An 18,969-nucleotide genomic window follows, 5' to 3' on the forward strand; every position below is an offset into this window, starting at 1 on the left:
CAGGTTTTCCAAAATTTGAAGCCTTGCTTGAAAGCTTGAGTTTTATCTTTGGCTACAAACATGGTCGATTTTTCCTTAAAGCATCAACTTTACTTCTTTCTTTCTCCGAGAATGACTCTGCCAAGTACTCAAATTTGAATGACCATAGTCTGTCAGTTATTATTTTAATGAAAAGTGATAGTTCATGAAAAAAGTGGCTAGTTCAGCTCCCAGCTCAATCACACATGTCCTTTCCCTTGAGATGGCCATTGTACTGTGGTCATGGCCAAAGTGCTTTTATGCATACATTTCATTATATATAATAGTTTTTAAAAGTTTATTCAAGGGTCAGTTTTTAATAAAAATAATTTTTAGGGCTGCTTCATCAAAGATATTCTTTTTTTAGCATTTTTGCCATATTTTATTTATTTATTTATTGTTTCATTGAAGTATAGTCGATTTACAGTGCTGTGTTAGTTGCTGGTGTACAGCATAGTGATTCAGTTGTACATATATATATTCCTTTTCATATTCTTTTTCATTAAAGGCTATTACAAGGTATTGAATCAGACATTCTTAAGTGAAACTGGCACGGTTGCTGTGTGTGTTTGTGCGTTTTTACTGTGAGTGTGGTGGTAAAGTACAGGGATTACTAGTATGGTTTGGTGCCACTGCCTTAATTCAAGCTAAGGGGCCAATATTTTACCCGGCATTGCTTTGGTGTCATCAGTGCAAGTGTCAACAGAGTGAAAAAGGTAAATAACACCTGGGTATTCTTATGAAAGCAGCTTTAATCCCGAGGGTCTCTGAGAGGGTCTCAGAGACCCCTGCAGCTCCACAGACCATGCTTTGAGAAGCACCTCTCAGGTGTAGGAATGGAAATCCCAGGTCTTGGTGTTTGTGCTTCCTCAGCTTTACTTGATTATGTTATGAGGCAACCCTTTGTGACTATTTGCACTGAAGAACCCCAAAGGCAGGGAACCCCTATCTCACAAGGGTACTCAACCTCTATGAGATTTCTTCTAAGTATCTTCAAAGTCTTCTATTCTTCCTGCAAATTTGGATATAATACACCTGTTTGTTTTAAAATAAAAGTCATGTTTTAAGTGAACTTAGCAATCCAGTTACTTTTCTTCCCCATAAATATGTATGTAACAACATTGATCTATGAAGATGCACCTTGTTAATCCTGATAACCCCTTTAGAGAAGGTGAACTCTAGTGGGTACCACGGATCTAGTATGATCTTCCATGGAGAGTGCCTAGTTGAGTGTGCAGATTGCTGAGGTTTTCAGGCCCGGGGAGGTAGGAAGGCTTCTGGTCTTCTCGTGTTCCCTTTCTGGGCTACTGTCCATGAACCCACCCAGCCATAACAGCTACCTGGGTATAATCCTGCCTGCTGCCCTCTTCTCTTCCTTCCACGGCAGACTGACCACCAAGTCTGTTGATTCTACTTCCAAATTATCTCTCGAATTCCTCATGCCCACCCCCTGCCACTGCTTTAGTTGATTCTGCTTTCTCTCATAAGAATTGACATTTTTTTTTTTTTGGCCCCAGTCTCACCTCATCTTTCCCCCTGTGTAATCCAGTCGTCACACTGCCACCACTGGAGACTTTCTCATACACTCATGGAATCCAGATAATCCTTATGTAAGATCTTTTAGGCATTCTCTGGAAGGAGAAAGTTTGCTCTTCTTAGCAAAGTATAGAATATGCTTCATCATCTGAGCCCCCTTTCTTCTGCCCTCCTACGTATCCCTTATTTTAATCATATTGAGTGATCTGCTTTGCAGACCACCATACTTATATTTCCATGCCTTAGTGTATTCTTTTCCCTATGGGAAGTCTTCAACTCATCTGATTTGCCTGATAACCTTCTTCTTATCCTTCAACACTCAGTTCTGAGGAGTCTTTCCTGCACCCTGTCCTCTGCCACCATTGTCTTACCTACTGGGCAGAATCAGGCATCCCTTCCCCTGGTTCCCATGGGTCTTTCATAATACCAGTCCTGCTACATTATAACTGCTTATTCATCTCTGTCCTTGTTGACTGTGAGCTTTCTATGGGCATGGACTATTCCTTACTCATTTTTGTACACTCTTGCACGTAACAATACTTGGTACATAGTACGTGGTCAGTAAATATTGTTGAATAAATGAATGAAAGAGATTAAGAACAGGTCACAGAATCAAAGATGGGAGGTGTTCTATAAACATTGTTGAAGTATGAATGAAATTAAGCATGGGTCACGGAATCAAAGACACAGGAAGTAGTCCATAAGCATCGTTGAATCAGTGAATGAAGAAGCTAAGAATAGGGCACAGAATCAAAGGACTTTAGACGTAGAAAGGACTTGGGGGAACATCTCTTGCTGTCTTCTTATCTCAGAAATGAGCAATTGCTTTGCTTGAATTGTTGAACTAGGCTGGGTGGAGGTGATGAACCGGGCCACGAACACTCCCATAGATGTGGCTTAGAGATGACTGCAGAAGGTCACATGCTTCTGGAGGAGACTTGCTGAGAAGAGCAGAGGCCACGGCCGGCACCACAGGGGGATACCACAGTCTGAGTGCAAGGGCGCACTTTTGTGGTTGGACATCCGTGGCACATTCCAGACTGTAGAGTCTCCCCTCCATGACTGGCTGCCGCTCTCTCCCTCTCTGTCCTCAAACTGTGCCAAGACTGTAAGATTTTCCTGATGACTGGGCATATTCTACATCTGGATTCCATGCTCATAACAACCAGAAGTTTCCTGTGCTCTTTGGTTGAGGTGATTATGATATAGAGCTGGGTAGCAACATCAACAAATTTGAGGTAAGCTCTGCTGTTTTAAATACAGTGTTCTCCCAGCTGAGATTTCTAGGTGCCTGGGAGGGAGGGAAAGGGGGAAACTGTATTCACTGCGTGCTAACTCTGTGCCACGTGCTCTACTTACATGATTCTAATTTACCTTGACGAGAGCCCTGTGAAATTGCAGGTATCAGTATTCTGTCTATAAATGAGACAATCACCTGTCGATGGCAGGAGGGTCCAGGAGGCAGCCGAGGGGGATTTGAGTGGGATTGTCTGGTGACAAGGCTTGTGCCCTTTTGGTTTTGCTATGCTGCCTGATGTTCTAGAATTTTTTGTTTTTTAATAACTAGGCAGAACCTATTGTGGCCTCACTTTATCCATTTGGTAAATTCTTGAAGTGGCATATATGTCATGTACTTAAAAAGAAGAGAATCTGCAGTTTCTTAGTTTAGTGTTGTCTGTGCTCTGCTGTTTACACAAGCTTTGCCATCTCTGCAGGACCATGGGGTGTGGGAGAGGAAGCACGTGTTATCACCCTGCTTTATAGACTAGGGATCTGAGTCATGAGGGCAGAGGGCCTCACATCTGTCTGTTTCATCTCTGTGGTCCTAACACCCAGTCTGTGCTCTTGGTACTTGGTAGGCTCTCCAGTTTTTGTTAAACAAACATCAGGAGTTACATCCCTGGTAAGTTCCAAATTCAGACTGGAACCAGGTTTCTGAGTCAGAGCTCTGAGCTCTGTCCACTGCTAAAACACCCTGCTTTTCCCAGAGCCCTAAGCAGAGAGATAGAAAGATGCAGGAATGAACTCTCATTTGCCTGCATGGGATTTGGGAACCCTCTGATATGGCGAGCTGGTAGATTTCCACACATCTGAATAAGCACAGGTGGCCCCCTTGGAATAAGATCTCTTTCTTGTTTTTGTTTCTCGTCCTTCAGATATATCAGTATAGGATTTTAAATCCTTTCCTGTCTACCTGACACTTCCCAATAAAATGATTGGAAAAGGATTGGCTATCCAATAATGGATTCATGGAGGAAGAGCACCGTGAACATCCCTTAGATCATCTAATATAGTGTTTTTAAAACTAAAGAGGGAAAAAAAAATTCATGGAATGCTTTTTCTTTAAGGAGAGCTCCAGTGTATAGAAAGGATCAGAGCCAGGCTGCAGGTCAAGTGTGTGCTGGGGTGGGAGGTAGCTTTGGGTCCACACGACCACACCTTTCCCTGGGGCCCTAGGGACTTTAGAGGGTGTGTATAAATTTATAAGCTGCTGATCTAGCCTAACCCTTCATTTTACAGATGAAGAAACCAAAGGGCAGAGGCACATAGTGACTCACACAAGTGGCTGGATTAAGACGATGTTGATGAAACTTGTTGCCATCTGTCTGAGTTTCCAATACTGTTTTCAGCACCATTCTGTTTTTGTTGTAAAGAAAAATAACCTCTTCTTTCGAGCAAGGGTCAGCAAACTCTGGCCTGTTTTTGTGCAGCCCCTTAAGCTAAGAATGGTTTTCACATTTTTAAAGGGTTGTTTAAAAAAGCAACAGCAACAACAGAAAACAAAGAATATGGGACAGAGACCGTCTGTACACCACAAAGCCTAAAATATTTACTGTCTGGCCGTTCACAGAATAAGACTGCCGACCCTGCTTTACAGGATTCACTGCCGTTGACGTTAGTGTGGAAATACCAAAAGGATCTGGCTTTCTCTAAGTCACTTCAAAACATGTAGATTGAAAACAAAGCCTGAGCAGTTGAGAATATTTATATCAAAAAGCTTTTCAAAGGAAAGCTTTAAATTGCCCTGTACTTTTCCAGCCTCCTTTTTCAAATACCAGTTTTTGGTGGAAGATAAGCTAGTTTACTCAGTTCTTATAATAGTGGGAGAATATTGCAGCTTGTGAGCTGCAGACAGTTCTGAGCTCTATACGATGAAAGGGAAGTGGTGTGCTTATTCAAATACAGAATTTTACAGATCCCCAATTTATTAGACTCCTCCCACCCAGAAGGTTAAGAACAAGAGGAACTGACATAGGAACAGTGTAAGAAGTTACTCTCGAATAATGTAAGAGGTCACTCCCAGGAAATGCCGTGGTCTCTTTGGGGCCACCTATATGCATGTCAGAGGGATTTTTTTATTTTTGAGCATTTACCTTGGGGTTGACCCTTCATCTGAATTAGCAGTAGACATAGTCCCTGACCTCATCCTTGCCACGTGATGCATTTCCAGAAGCAATGAGCTTTGTTGGGAAGTGGAATGAGTGTTGTCTCCTCTGGAGTGTTGCTCATGGTGACAGACAACTAGAAAACAGTGCCAGGTTTCTTTCAAGTGAAAGATTTAGCGAAGTTTTCTTGGTGAAACTGCAAGGGGCATGCCTGCACAAAGTCCAGGAAGAAAGGAAATCACCCCTGAAATTCTTCAAGGAGAATTAGGTGGACAAAACCAGTGGACTCTGAGTCGTTCAGGGGCTGTTAATTTAGCTAAAGGGTATCCTGGCCCTTGGGATTGCCCGAGTTTGTTGGTTGCATATGGGTTTTGTTGTTTTCACTGTCTTCTGGCCTTCTGTCATTGACTTTGTGTGTGTGTGCCAGAAGGTAGGCAGGGAAAAGAAAGGGAGATAACAAATAAGAGTACATTTGACTGCTTGATAGCAGCCCTGGCACAAAGCCTGGGCAGAGTAAAGGTTAAAACGGTTGGCCTAAATCAGTGTTTAAAGTTGACTTTGAGTTAGGGTTGTCCTTGTAATCAGTGTCCTTTGGTGTCATGGATTCTCATGCATAACCCAAAGAAATACGCTCACACAATTCCAGAACACCAACATCCTTTTGTGAGTGTGTGTCTGTGTAGGGGAGGAGGTGGTGGGAGCTGCAGAGAAAGCAGCTATTGTTTTACATGTATTTAATCACTAAATAAAAAGCAATTTCATCTCCTCGCCTTTGCTAAATCTCTTATCCCCCAAGGCTCTTTTCCTTCTGGATATACGAATATTTTTAGTAAATAAGGGACTTACTGTGTGAACTTTTCTATTCGCAGGCAGAATGAGAATGTTTATGACCGTGGTATGTTTCATTCCAAGGTGTGTGATGTCAACACTTGGTAAATGTGCCCACAAAGAAATGTATCATTTTATGTATAAGCTAAGGTTTTACTAAGTAGCCATTTCTCTCTCTACCGAGTGCAGTTCTTAGGCTACAGAGTGCGTTATTATGTCGTTACGGCTTTTTGTTGGTGTTGTTAAGTTCTTTTTTGATCTATTAAGAATTTCCTGGTGATTCCAGTAGTTTGGTAATTTATCGTTCATCTTAGAACAGGTATTGGTAATGTTGGGATGAAAACATTTATACAAGAGGAAATAAAAGTCAAGGAAGCAGATAATCGACCAATTTATCAGCCTTAGCGGACAATTTTTCTGATAACGCCATGGTAGCGTTACATGGTAGCCATGGTAAATTTACTTCTGATTGCTTGAGGGGACAGATTCTATACGCTTTTTGTAACTCGGAGGTGCATGCGAGAGTGACACAGCAAGGAATCAATCCGCGGACTAGGCAGGACTATTTTGGTTTCCAGGGTGGCCTTTTGGCCAGTAGATTCATGTTATATTTTCAACTATCCCTTTCTTATTAATTTGCCACAACATATGTGGTGATAAGTATGTTTTTTTGGTTTGGAGATTTCTAAGTTGTTTTAGTAATAGAAGACTTCTTGTGCGTAATGTCTTGTTCCCTGTTTTTTTTTTTTATTTTGATACATTAATGTTTTTCTAAATTTATTAAAAATGTTTTTTAATTGAAGCATAGTCAGTTTACAATGTTGTGTCAATTTCTGGAGTACAGCATAATGTTTCAGTCATACATATACATACATATATTCCTTTTCATATTCTTTTTCATTATAGGTTACTGCAAGATACTGAAAATAGTTCCATATGTTATACAGAAGAAACTTGTTTATTTTATATGCAGTAGTTAGTATTTGCAAATCTCAAACTCCCAATTTATCCCTTCCCGCCCCCTTTCCCTCTGGTAATCTTAAGTTTGTTTTCTATGTCTATGAGTCTGTAATGTCGTTTTCAAAATATTTCATTTGAAAGAAATTTGGTTAAAGTTTAGAGAGAGGTGAATGTAATCTTTTTGTCTGTTTATAATCTCTGCAGCCTCTGAGGCGTTCACATTGAGGGGCAAGGTGGTTGGTTTTGTGCAGTTAAAACCCAGCTTATACAAAAACTAGCATATCAATAAAGGCTATGGTTTGGAATCCAGAGGTGAACAGACCCAGAAAAAAGTCCCATGCCTTCATTCAAACTTAATTGTATTCATTTTCTGGAGCTGCTGTTACAAAGTACCACAAATTGGATGGCCTCAGTGACTGGAAAATTTTTTTTAATAATTATTTTTAACCAATAAGATCATGTAACAATTATAGGCAATAATTTAATACAGACAAAGCAAATAGATATTGTACTCCTTTGATTCAAAAGACAGTCAAATGGCAGAAATGTGTTATCTCACTGTTCCAGAGGTCAAAAGTCTAAGGTCAAGGGGTCAGCAGGGCCACATCCTTCTGAAGATGCGAGGGAAGGATCTGTCTCCCAGCTTCTGGAGTTCCTTGGCTTGTGGCAGCATGACCAGTCTTCACATGGCCTTGGTTCTGTGCTTGTCTGTCTCTGTGTGCAAACTTCCTCTTTTTATAAGAACATCAGTCATACTGGATGAGGGTCCACCCTAATGACCTCATCTCAGCTTGACCACCTACAGAGATCCTATTTCCAAAATCAGTCGCATTCACTGGTACTGGTGGTTGGACTTCAGTGTCTTTGGGGGGATATGATTCAATTTACAACACTAGGTTTTCACCCTTAGTTTGCATGCAGTTTTAATAAGCCTGATGCCTGTAATCTCAGCCACGGCAGACAAGAAGCCACACATTTAAGAGATGGGTCTCTATGTAGGGCATAATAGAGAACAAAGGAATTCAGAAGGACTATTAAAGTAGGAAGCGTGTCTTAGAACACCATTGCTTGGGGCCACTTAATATGAGGGCAGGCTGCTGAAAAAGTCCCTGTGACTGCCGAGACACACCTCAGAACATAATAATCACGTTACAACATAATAATCATGTTTCACACATCATGTCTGAGTATGTGTGCTGTTGAAAATCCCATCAGAATAACATTTAAAAATGTTGACTACGTGAAGGTACTTTGGGACTTTTTGATTACCTGAAAAATGAGGGTTTTTTCAAGCTACTCGTGTTCTATCGGGTGTTCCGAAGGCTTGGGTTTGAACCTCGCTCTGTCACTAAGTGTGTGTATCGAGTGAGCCTTTTGGAACCTTGGTTTCCTGGTCTGTAAAGTGAAGCGGGTTCAGCCTACCATGTAGTATTTGTGTAAGGCTGAAACGTACCGATGAATATTAAAACACCTACCGTAGTGCCAGGGATACTTTCAGGGCTGTAGGCAGGGTTGTCCATTCATTCAACAAGCGTTTACTGGGAGCCCACCATGTTCTAGGCCTCGTTCTAGGATTTATTCCTTCACTTGATGACTGAGTACTGGCCTTTGGGTTGGGACATCTGAGCTCAAGTCCTGTCGGTTCTGTGAATCTGTGTAGGGCCTTGGACAAATCCAGCCCTCTCTAGGCCTCTGCCTAAATGACTTGACATATGGCCTACATCTCCTAGGCTTTTCCATCTCTAAAATAATGCCTATAACAACATTCAAACTCAACAAATACAGGTGTAGTTCTTGTCCTGCAGGCCCGCTGTGTCATCCTGGCAGGCCACTCTCTGGGGTTTCACTTTCCTCTCTGAGGTGGGGGGTCACAGGACGAGTGCTGTCTGTTTTCTGGGAGTCATCGCAGTAACAATGACAGCCACCCTGCTGTTGAGCTCTTGACGCTGGGCTGAATACTTCTCATACGTCCTTGCTTCTCCAAATAGGGTACATGTCTCTCCAGAGCAGGTGGGTGTCCAGAGAGACCTGGTGCCCCTTCCAGGAGAATCAATATCCCTGGCTGGTTTGTGAGAAACACTCCCACGTTATTAAGGACGAGCACATCCCCAGTACAGAGTGGAGCGCAGAATTCCCTTGAAATGTTAAGCTACAACTCCAAGAAATTCAGGGCTAACTGGAGGGGCTTCGGCTTCAGGACCCCTGTTTCCTTAGGGTGCTGATGTCTTTTCTTGGTCCCGAGGAGGCTCTAGTGGAAAAGTTTGCCAAACAGGCTCTTCCATATCCCGTGTTTGAGTCACATGAGGAAAACAGAACTGTCACTTATAATTTTGAAAACGGTTCTCATTTCTAGTACTGACAAGGGCTACCTTTCAGTAGCCCATTCTTCTTTCTCGTTCATGCATGTGACAAATACGTGAGCACCTGCTCGGTGCTGGGTACCATTCTAAATGCCGAAGATACAGCAGCAAGCGAAACAGAGTCCTCTCTCTCTCATGGAGCTTCTCTTCTAATAAACAATAATGTCTGGGAGGAGACCTGAGGAGGTAAGGGAGTCAGCCATGTGGCTATTTAGGGAGTGGGGGAGATTTCAGGCAAAAGGAACAGCAAGTGCAAAGGCTCTGAGGCAGGAGCCTACCTTATTAGCAAGGCAGAGCAATAGGAGATGAGATCAGAGGGTTACAGATTATTTAGGCTCTTGAGGTCAAGGTAAAGGTTTTGGATTTATACCAAGAAACATGAGCAGCCATTGTGGAGGCTTTGGGGATGGGAGTAGTGGAATTGGACACAATTTTTTTAAAAGCTTATTCTGGCTACTGGCTGAGTAGTGGGGCAAGAATTGGAAGTAAGGCGACCAGTTGGAAGGCTATTGCCATAGTCCAGGCAAGGCATGCAGTGCTGCATACGAGGGTGGTGGTGGTAGAAATGGTGAAAAGTGGTAAGATTTGGGATGTATGTTGAAGCCAGAACCAAAAGAATCCACAGATGAATGAGATGAGGAGTGTGGAGGGCTGCGGGTTTTGGTCTAAGCAGTTGTGGGCATGAAGGAGTTGCCATTCATGTTGAGATGGGCAGTGTAATGGAGAAGCTCCGGTAGGTGGTTCCTTCGTCAGTCACTGGAAGATCGGGCAACTTTATCTGAGGCTATTGGAACTGGCTTAGATACTGTGTGGAACTCAGTTTGAAGATGAGGGGTGATGTGTTAATTTGTGTTACTCATGGACACTCTGAACAACCATTTGCAAGCATTGCTATGTGCAAAATGCTCATCTTGACCAGGAGGCCATCCTGCTATCTTCGTCTGCGGACTCTTGTCCTCTCCAGACTTCCTCTCATTTCCCCATGCCCTCACAGCACCTGGTCCCCAGCTGGACTGGTGACAGGGATCTGGTTGTCTTCTCCACCCTGGCTGTTGAAAATAACTAGCAGTTCTTAGATTTTCTTCCTGGCTGCGCTGACAGTGGTTGGGTGCCCTGGGCATCGATGTTTGGTGACAGTGGTCTCTGAGGCTTGGTCCTGCGGAGCCATTTGCCAGCCTGCGTGTGTCACTCAGACTTTAGACTTGGAGCCCTGAACCCCTGGGAAGTCTCTTCATTTTCTCTGAACCGGTGTAGGGGAATGTGCTGAGGCTTTCAGGCCACAAAGGGACAGTTAAAAAATTGGCAGGTAAACTAGCCTAAATGAGGATATGTTTTATGCTCAGAATCATAAAATTGGTTCCGAACAGCCTGATGTGAAGCATATTAAACCTTTATTAAACATTATAGAGGTCATTGCTTTTGTCCTCCTGGTGCCTCTTCCCTCTCCTTTCTTCCGTGACCCACTTTGAGCCAATCATAGAGCTCGCCCTCCGGCGTCAGGGATAGGTTCAGGGAGTGGAACGTGACCTCCAGCCGGCCAGTCAGAGGGGGGAAAGACCGCTCACCTGGTCCCTCACTGAGAGTTTAAACGTGGACCCATGCAGCTAGGTTTCCCGCCTCCTGGGAAAGGTGGCCTGAAAGGACGAGGCTAACCTCTGAGAAGAGACTAGAGGCAAATGAGAGGGAGCCCTGATGGTGCTCCCACACCTTCTCTGATGCTAGCTAGGAACATCGGGTCCCTCTCTGCGGCTGATACAGAGACCAAGAATGTGACTTACTGTGGCTGTCATTTACCACCACAGGAGCCCTACTACCCCTACTACGGGCAGGGCTTCCAGCAGAAATACAAAAGTGACTGACTCATGGTCCTGCCTCGGGTTTGTATAATCAAATGGTTTGATTTCAAAACTACTGAGCATGGTAAGGTAATTGGTCAGAGCTGCCCTTAATAAATCAATAGATGGTGTGTTTTTTTAAATGTGAAGAATTAAGAATCTGAAAGCATTTTCACGAGGTCTGTTTATCTAACATAAGTCAGCAGAATATTAGCTTACTCCACGACCGGGCTATTTCCTGTCTGATGGTTTGCAGAGGAGCAAGCCCCAGTGTCGTCTGTTGAAATTGTCTTCATCTTTTGAGGTCCATTTCCAAAGCCACCTGCGCAACTAGAATGAATCATTCCCTCTCTTATGCACACACAGCTCTTGCTGGCGTGATGGCACCATTCTGTTTCTTAGGCTTGTGCAACCCTCGCTCCTATGTTGATGATAAACTGTTGATCTTAAGACTGTTGCGTCTCTGAGGCTGGCTCCCTGTTGCAGAGAACAGTTCCCTGAATAGAGTAAATGCTCAGTAAATGTTGAATTAAACCAATTATTAGCACTAGTTTTACTAATATCTTTTTGTCTACCCCTCCTTAAACTTTACAGACCGCTTTTGTATAAAATAGCGAGGAAAAGTTTGTTGTATAATGTAAGGTGGGTATTCCAGGTATGACTGATAATACTGACAGAGATGCGCAGTCTGCTTAGCTCTGGCCGTGTATCAAGTAGAAAAGGAGAACATGGAAGATTTTTAGGTGAAAATGAACGAGAAGGTTAGGGACCAGGTGAGCACACCTGTGGTCACAAGAAGAGGGTGTTGGCTGCCAGAGGACTGACCATGACTCAGCTCCTTCCAGATAAGTCCTGAGAGTTTAAGCCTGGGTTCTTTTCAAACCGGCTTGTTAGATTCCTGTGGACAGACTTGTAGGAATGGTTTGTGGGTAGATTTAGAAGTGAGGCTTTTAGGCTTCCATCTCTGCTTGCTTAAACCTCAGCCAAAAGGCATGAAAATTAATAGGTGACTCCTTAAAAAATTTTTTTCTCTGCACGCCTGATCTTTCTGAACAAGAACCTTCTGAGTGGAATATCAATCCAATTAAATGCATCTGATTAAAACTGTCAAACTGAAAGGGAAGTACATTGAAAAAAACACAGCAAGAGTTGTGGATCTTAAGTTATCCGGTTTCTCTGCTTGAGAACTGAATTATAAAAATAAATACGTTAGGTCGTGGGGTTTTGTTTTGTTTTCCCCAAAAGAGAAATATTTGCCGTGTGGAAACAAAATATATAAAGCCTACTTTCGTTCTGTAATTATACCATTTCTTTTCTTAACTCTTTGAGTTTCTGACTTAAAGGAAAAAAACATCAAAACAGACTGTTGTGTAAAATTGACAGGAATGAGTGTGAACCTGGCTATCAGAGACATAGGTTGGTGTAAAATTAGCAATGTAAATAGGAGGTTAAAAATGTATCTAGAAGGGAATTATTTACACTGGGGGTTCAGAGGCTTCCCCGGAGCCTTAGATAGGAAAGCTGCGAAACCCACCGTGGATGCGCAGGGAGCATTTCCGGGAGGGCGGTGTGTGCGATGTCCTTTGATTCCGTGCCACCGTTCCGTCCTGGTGTCAGACGGGGAAACGGAGCTGTCTTGCTGCCCGCGGTCAGGGTCGGGTGGGCGTGCAGTGTTCTCAAATTGTGAAAGAGAGTCAAAAGTCAGGCCTCGCTTGTTCCGAAGTTTGTGATGTCCGGCAAATGAATCCGCAAGATTGCAGGAACACTTCTATTTGAGCATCCGGAGGAGAGAATCTTTTCTAATCATACGGTAGGAAAGGTGCTGGGGGCAGGGTGGTCCTGCGGACGTCGCTGGAGGGGCGCACCCCCAAACCTGACCAAGGGGCACTTTCTGGATGAAACTGAATGTGAAAATAAACAGCAGCCCAGCCGAAGGGAAACAAAGTTAATATCTGTGGGAGAAAATCCTTGTTGTCACTGTTTTATGAACTGGAAACGCATTTGTTTGAGCCTCTTAGGGATTTTTCTCGAACCTCCACAGGTCTCCACTTCTCTTGCATTCATTTGTCTGAGAGCACCCCCCCACCCCCGACCTTTTGCTTGACCTCAGGTGATGACAGATTAATTTCAGTTATGTTTCTCCTCGGGTTCTTTCTAGGTCATGCATTACAATTATTCGGTGGTTTATTACTTGGATAACCTCAATTTCAGTCGCAGATCTTCCGACAAGTGATTGATAGAGTATTATGAGTTTACTTGTTTGTTTGTTTGGGGGGTAGGTAATTATATATTTGATTTTTTTATAGGATATACAGGAGATTGAACCCAGGACCTCCTGCACGTTAAGCATGTACTCTAACCACTGAGCTATCCCCTCCCCTGCCATGAGTTTAAAAATATCCTTTAAGTATTTCAGTTTTCTTGCAGTCCAGAAAAGAGTGTATCTCAGTGACTGTGTCTGCAAAGCATGGAGAAATGGATGGTTGAGAAATATTCAGGTATTTTAGAGGGCATAGCTAGGTCTGTTTAAGAAATGCTTTGCTTGTTTGCTTGTTCTGGGCTGGTGTTTTGGCGAGGTTGGGGAAGTTGCTTTAAGTGTAGATACCAGCTGTTTGTATCATCCCTGAATGTTTGGATCTCCTTAACACTACTTGATAGAGTTAGAGCCTGAATCGACAACTTACTCAGTTTTTGACCACTCGCCTGCCCCAGCGCTGAGGACGTGGAAGGGGCAGGAAATTAAACTTTGCCTTTGGGGCTTTGCCAGTAGATGTGCTGAATTCTTTAGGGGTTTGAATCAACTTTTTTTTTTAAACATGGGGCTTTTTAAATTTAATTTTATTTATTTTAATTTTTTTCTGTTTTTTGGGGGTGGTGGTGGTGATGATAATTAGGTTTATTTATCTATTTATTGTAAGGGAGGTACTGGGGATTGAACCCAGGACCTTGTGCATGCTAAGCACACACTCTACCACTGAGCTATACCCAGCCCCCTTGAATCAACTTTTGATGACAGCGACAGAGAGGGGCTGGAGAGGAGAGTATAGGAATAATGGATATTTACCTTTGAATGGTTTAGCTCAAAATAAAGAGTGAATACGTCCTTATCAGTGAGAATTCTCTTGCAGATTTGTTTCCAGAGGGTGGAAGGATGGCTGGCTGGGGGTGAGAGGACAGCTACGCAGAACCCTCTAGACGCTGCCATTCAGAGGGCGTCTGGCTGACAGTGCAGGGGCTTTGAAGAGGAGCCTTGGGCTGGTTTTGAGAGATTTGGGTTCTTGTTTCCGGCGTTAGCAATAGGTAACAGTGTGTCTCTGATCCAACCAGGTAACCGTTAGAGTATTTAATCATCTCAGTAAAATGACAAGACTGGGCCTGGATGTGGTTGTAATTCTTTGTGATTTTATGTATCTTGTTCATTGCCCCGTACTGCAAGGTTCTAGACCAGTCTTGACTATCTTGAGCTACTCTAGTTTGACAAAAATATAATCTACAAGTATTACTTACTTTTGAATCATGTATTTTCCCATGTTAGTTCTTTTAGTGGGTGGTGATAAAGATCAAAGGAGAGATTTTTCAGTGAGGTCTTCAACTATTCTTACTGTAGTGACTTTTCAATCTTTTACTTCTCTTGCTATTTATAGGATAGTTCCCAGGTGATTTTTCTGAGGGTAGATATTTAATCTGAAAACAAGAAAGGTGATTTGCCAAAGGAACATAAAATTAGCCCTATTGTTGAAATTGATGTTGACTGCTTGATGTGTGGTAAAACACATCTCTACGAGAAGCCGTTGGGGAGATGAATAGTTCAGGGTCCCGCGGATTTCAGGGAAGATGAAAAATGTTGAAATCAAGTGGGAAGAAGGGAATGTGGCAAGTCACAAGGACCCAGACTGTTTTTAACAGAGAAAATTCAATTGCATCTGCTTTTTTTCCCAGCAAATTCCATTTGATATTTTCTATTTCCTTGATAACATAATAAGGAATCTCAGGAAGGAGTTGCAGAACTTTAACTTGGTGAAAGAGAGTTTGTCATTTGTGACATTTCTTCTCTAAAGAGCAGGAGAAGATCAATGCATTCGCTTGTAGTTTGTGCATTACTGGCTATTTCTATTCAGAAAAGAAACAGCATGTTATATAGCAAAGCTTGGCACAATGGGGAATTTTGGCTCAATCCCTAAACCTTTACTGAACTCTGCTAGGGACCAGGCATTGTGCTAGGCACAGCGTGGATAATAAGACACAATCCCTGCCTTCAAGGAACCCCACCACTTATTTTTTCAGAAGATAGGCCGATAGTAGACAGATCATTGACAGTGATATAAAATCAGTATTAAAAAACTGGGAGTGTTAGCTCTGCATTCAAAATATGCACAGGATCGGGCTACTTCTCGCCACCTGCAATCGCCTTGAGCTGGTCTCCCTGCTCCCACCTTTGTACCTGTGTTCTCTTTTGCACATGCAGCCTGAACAATCCTTTGAAAACGTCACATGATGTCATGGACCCTCCAGTGGTTCTCAATTTCACCAGATGCAAAATACCTTTCAGTAGTTTGCAATCTCCTACTGATACGCACAGCCTCCCTCCTTTACAATATACACCTCTCTCTCTTTCTCAGTATTTCTCTGACTTTCACTCCACTCTCTCAACACTGGTGTCCTTGCTGGTCCACGGACATGCCAGGCAAGTTCCCACCCACATCACTGAGCCTACAGCCACTCCCCTTACCTGGGCCACTCTCCCAGGGACTGCTGCATGAAAAACTGTTCAAATCTTTCAGATCTTTGCTCACATGTCACCACGTCAGTGAAGCCTCACTCTGAACCACCTGATTTAAAATGAAAGCTCACTTCCTAACGCATTACCCGCAATTCTGCTTGTCCTGCTCTGGATCTTTTTCTGTAACACTTATCACCCTCTGGCTTACTAGATGATTTACTAGTTTATTCATTTTGTTTAACATCTGTCTTCCTCCACTGGAACGTAAGCTCTAAGAAGGCAGGATTTTGGTTTTGGCCAACGTTGCTCAGTCTAGAACAATCTAGAACCATGACTGACCGGCAGCAGGTCATCCCTCATTGTTTGTTGAATGGGTGAGTGAGTGAATGAGGAGAGGTGAATTCTGACTTAGAGTTCTAGGGAGAGTCGTGAGGAAGAATCCTTTGAGCCGAGGGTTGAAGGATGGGCAGAGTTGGACAGTCCAGTTTTCTGGGGAAAGATATTCCAGATAGAAGGAATATTTTGAGCAACGGGAGAAAAGTGACAAAGCCCACTTGTGCTTCTGGGCTGGCAGTGTTCTAACTGACTGGTGCCTGGGGGACAGTGAGGGCAGAAGTGGTGGAGAGATAACCTGATGGATGGAAAATAAAGAAAGGAGACTCAGTGGAGTGAGGGAACAAATTACTAATCACTACCTGTGTTGGGATGGCAGGCGTGTTGGGGACTTGAATCCAGGACTCTCAAACAGGCAGCGTCACAGGGTGGGAGAGAGTCACGTTGAGAAATCAGGAATGTGGATGGTGTTTGCTAGTGAGATCTCATTTTTATATAGTACTTGACTGTTTTCAAAACATAGTCACATGTTTCTTATGATTGAAGCTGCAGAACAACTCTGTGAAGTTGTTTTAAGAGCTAATAGGCAGGTATTATTTACATGTTTTAATGAATTTAAAAACGTTAATTGTGTTTTTAATCAAGCCAGCTAAGCGAGTCACTTGAGGTCATGGAGTTAGAAAGTGAGGAAGTGGCTTCTCACTGTCTTGGGTCTCATAACCGCGTTTCCCCCTCAGCCAGGCTGCCTATTTAATTCCGACACAAAACTGAAGATATTGAGATATCATGCTGGTTTTGTTTTTTTTTTTTAAACCAGGGTACAAGCTTCTTTCCACTTTCCCCCATCATTGAAGCTAGTGGTTTCTGCATCCAGTTCTTTCCCAGATCCATTTTTCTCTTTCCTCCTTTTCAACTTATCTGGAACTGATTATGAGAATGATGAACGTATGGACGAGGTGGGTGTGTTCCTACCTTGGCTCTCTCAGCATTCTTTCAGGCTTATGCCGGGACGATCTGATTCGGCACCTGCTGTGCTCTATGGTCGCGGCTGTCTTTCAGGTGGTTCTCGGGTGGAAGGGGTGAGGAAGCGTGGGCACAGCTCCATTTGCGTGTCTTCAGGCTTGCTTGTTGCTCGCTTTGGAAGTAAACGTGATCTTCTTAATTCCCCCAGATGTTAGTAGGCAGGAAGAGGCGGAGGGAGAGCTCAGTGAAGGAGAGCACTGGTATGGGAACTCTTCGGAGACGCCGTCAGAAGCATCCTATGGAGAAGTCCAGGAGAACTATAAGCTGTCTCTGGAGGACCGGATCCAGGAGCAGTCCACTTCCCCCGACACCTCCTTGGGAAGCGCCACTCCCAGCAGCCACACGCTGGAGCTGGTGGCGCTCGACGGGGAGGTCCTCCGAGACCCACTGCAGTGTCAAGATCACCTCTCCCCGGGCGTGTCTTCTCTGTGTGACGAGGACCCCCCAGGCTCTGCGAAGCCATTGAGCAGCAACTTAAGGCGGCTGCTGGAGGCTGGGTCCCTCAAACTCGATGCCCCAGCCACGGCCAACGGCAGGGTGGAGTCCCCGGTGAATGCTGGCTCCAATCTCTCCTTCTCCCCACCGTCCCACCATGCCCAACAGCTCAGCGTGCTGGCCAGGAAGCTGGCCGAGAAGCAGGAACAGAATGACCAATACACTCCAAGTAACCGTTTTATATGGAACCAAGGTAAGTGGTTGCCAAACTCAACCACCACCTGCGGCTTGTCCCCGGATTCAGCCATCCTAAAACTGAAAGCTGCAGCCAACGCAGTTCTGCAGGACAAATCTCTCAGCAGGACGGAGGAGACCATGCGCTTTGAGTCCTTTTCCTCCCCTTTCAGCTCCCAGTCTGCCAGTTCTACCCTGGCAGCTTTATCCAAGAAAGTCAGTGAGAGAAGCTTGACTCCTGGCCAGGAACACCCGCCCCCGGCCAGCTCTTTCCTTTCCTTGGCTTCTATGACCTCCTCGGCGGCCCTACTGAAAGAGGTCGCAGCAAGGGCTGCCGGGACCCTTCTGGCTGAGAAATCATCACTGGTGCCTGAGGACCCTCTACCGCCACCGCCTTCAGAGAAGAAGCAAGAAAAAGTAACCCCGCCACCTCCGCCACCACCTCCACCCCCTCCGCCGCCACCGCCACAGTCCTTGGAATTATTGTTACTCCCGGTTCCCAAGGGAAGAGTTTCTAAACCCTCCAACTCAGGTATGGATTCTTTCATTTCCATCATCACGCGAGTCTTGGCCTGTCCGTTGCGATGTCTTTTTGCCTGTCAGTGGCGATGTCTTTTTCATTGCCTGCTTCGCTTGGGTTGCCCATCTGATCTGAGGCAGGAATAAAAAAGCGGGCACACAACAGAATACTTCCAGTAAGCAGCCTAGGGGTCCTTCATGTAGGTATGACACAAAGACTTCACCGATAGCTTTATTTTTGAAAGGTGATGAATAATCTTAGAGACATGCAGTACTCCTCCCTTTCAGATAAATGAGGTTTTTTTTCCTTACCAGGTTCAGGCTAGGTCCATACAAGATCTGTTTAATGGGGGAAGATCAAAGCATCTTTGTCATGGAGTACATGGCGTCACTGAGCAGAGAGGGGAAAGAGCTCACTGCTTTTGAAACAGTTGACAGCAGAGAGCTTACCGTTCTACTGTGTCCCTCACAAATGGACTTTATGTCATCAGTCACTACTCTGTCCTAATTTAGCACACTGTATACTTTTATGTTAGCATTTTTACTTCTTTTTTGGGGGGGGTGGAGTTTAAGCCTTCTTTACTTAGCCCGTTCTTCTATAATTCCTCGTCCTCCAAGAATATTGTCATTCAGACATAATCAAAGCATTTCCTGCAAATGCTCTATTTTATTCCAATCCAACTAGTTTCTCAAGGAATGCACATGTGGAAAATGTGAATCATGGGTTTTTCTTGTGGAGACGGTCTTTCCGAAGGAGAAGTGGCTGTCGTATAGAGCCTTGA

At 44.0% G+C, this 18,969-nt stretch overlaps 1 protein-coding gene across 5 annotated transcripts in view; it reads left to right on the forward strand.

Moving 5' to 3' along the window:
* ZNF827 (zinc finger protein 827) overlaps positions 1 to 18,969 on the forward strand; it is a 167,024-nt gene that overhangs the window by 15,661 nt on the left and 132,394 nt on the right. For all 5 annotated transcript variants that reach the window (XM_072976163.1, XM_072976153.1, XM_015244140.3 and 2 more), the window contains exon 2: positions 17,148 to 18,200. In XM_072976163.1, the coding sequence (XP_072832264.1) occupies positions 17,148 to 18,200 (1,053 nt within the window). The remainder of the gene's footprint in view (positions 1 to 17,147; positions 18,201 to 18,969) is intronic.

Source organism: Vicugna pacos, chromosome 2 (assembly GCF_048564905.1).
Source record: "Vicugna pacos chromosome 2, VicPac4, whole genome shotgun sequence".
Classification (NCBI taxonomy): domain Eukaryota; kingdom Metazoa; phylum Chordata; class Mammalia; order Artiodactyla; family Camelidae; genus Vicugna; species Vicugna pacos.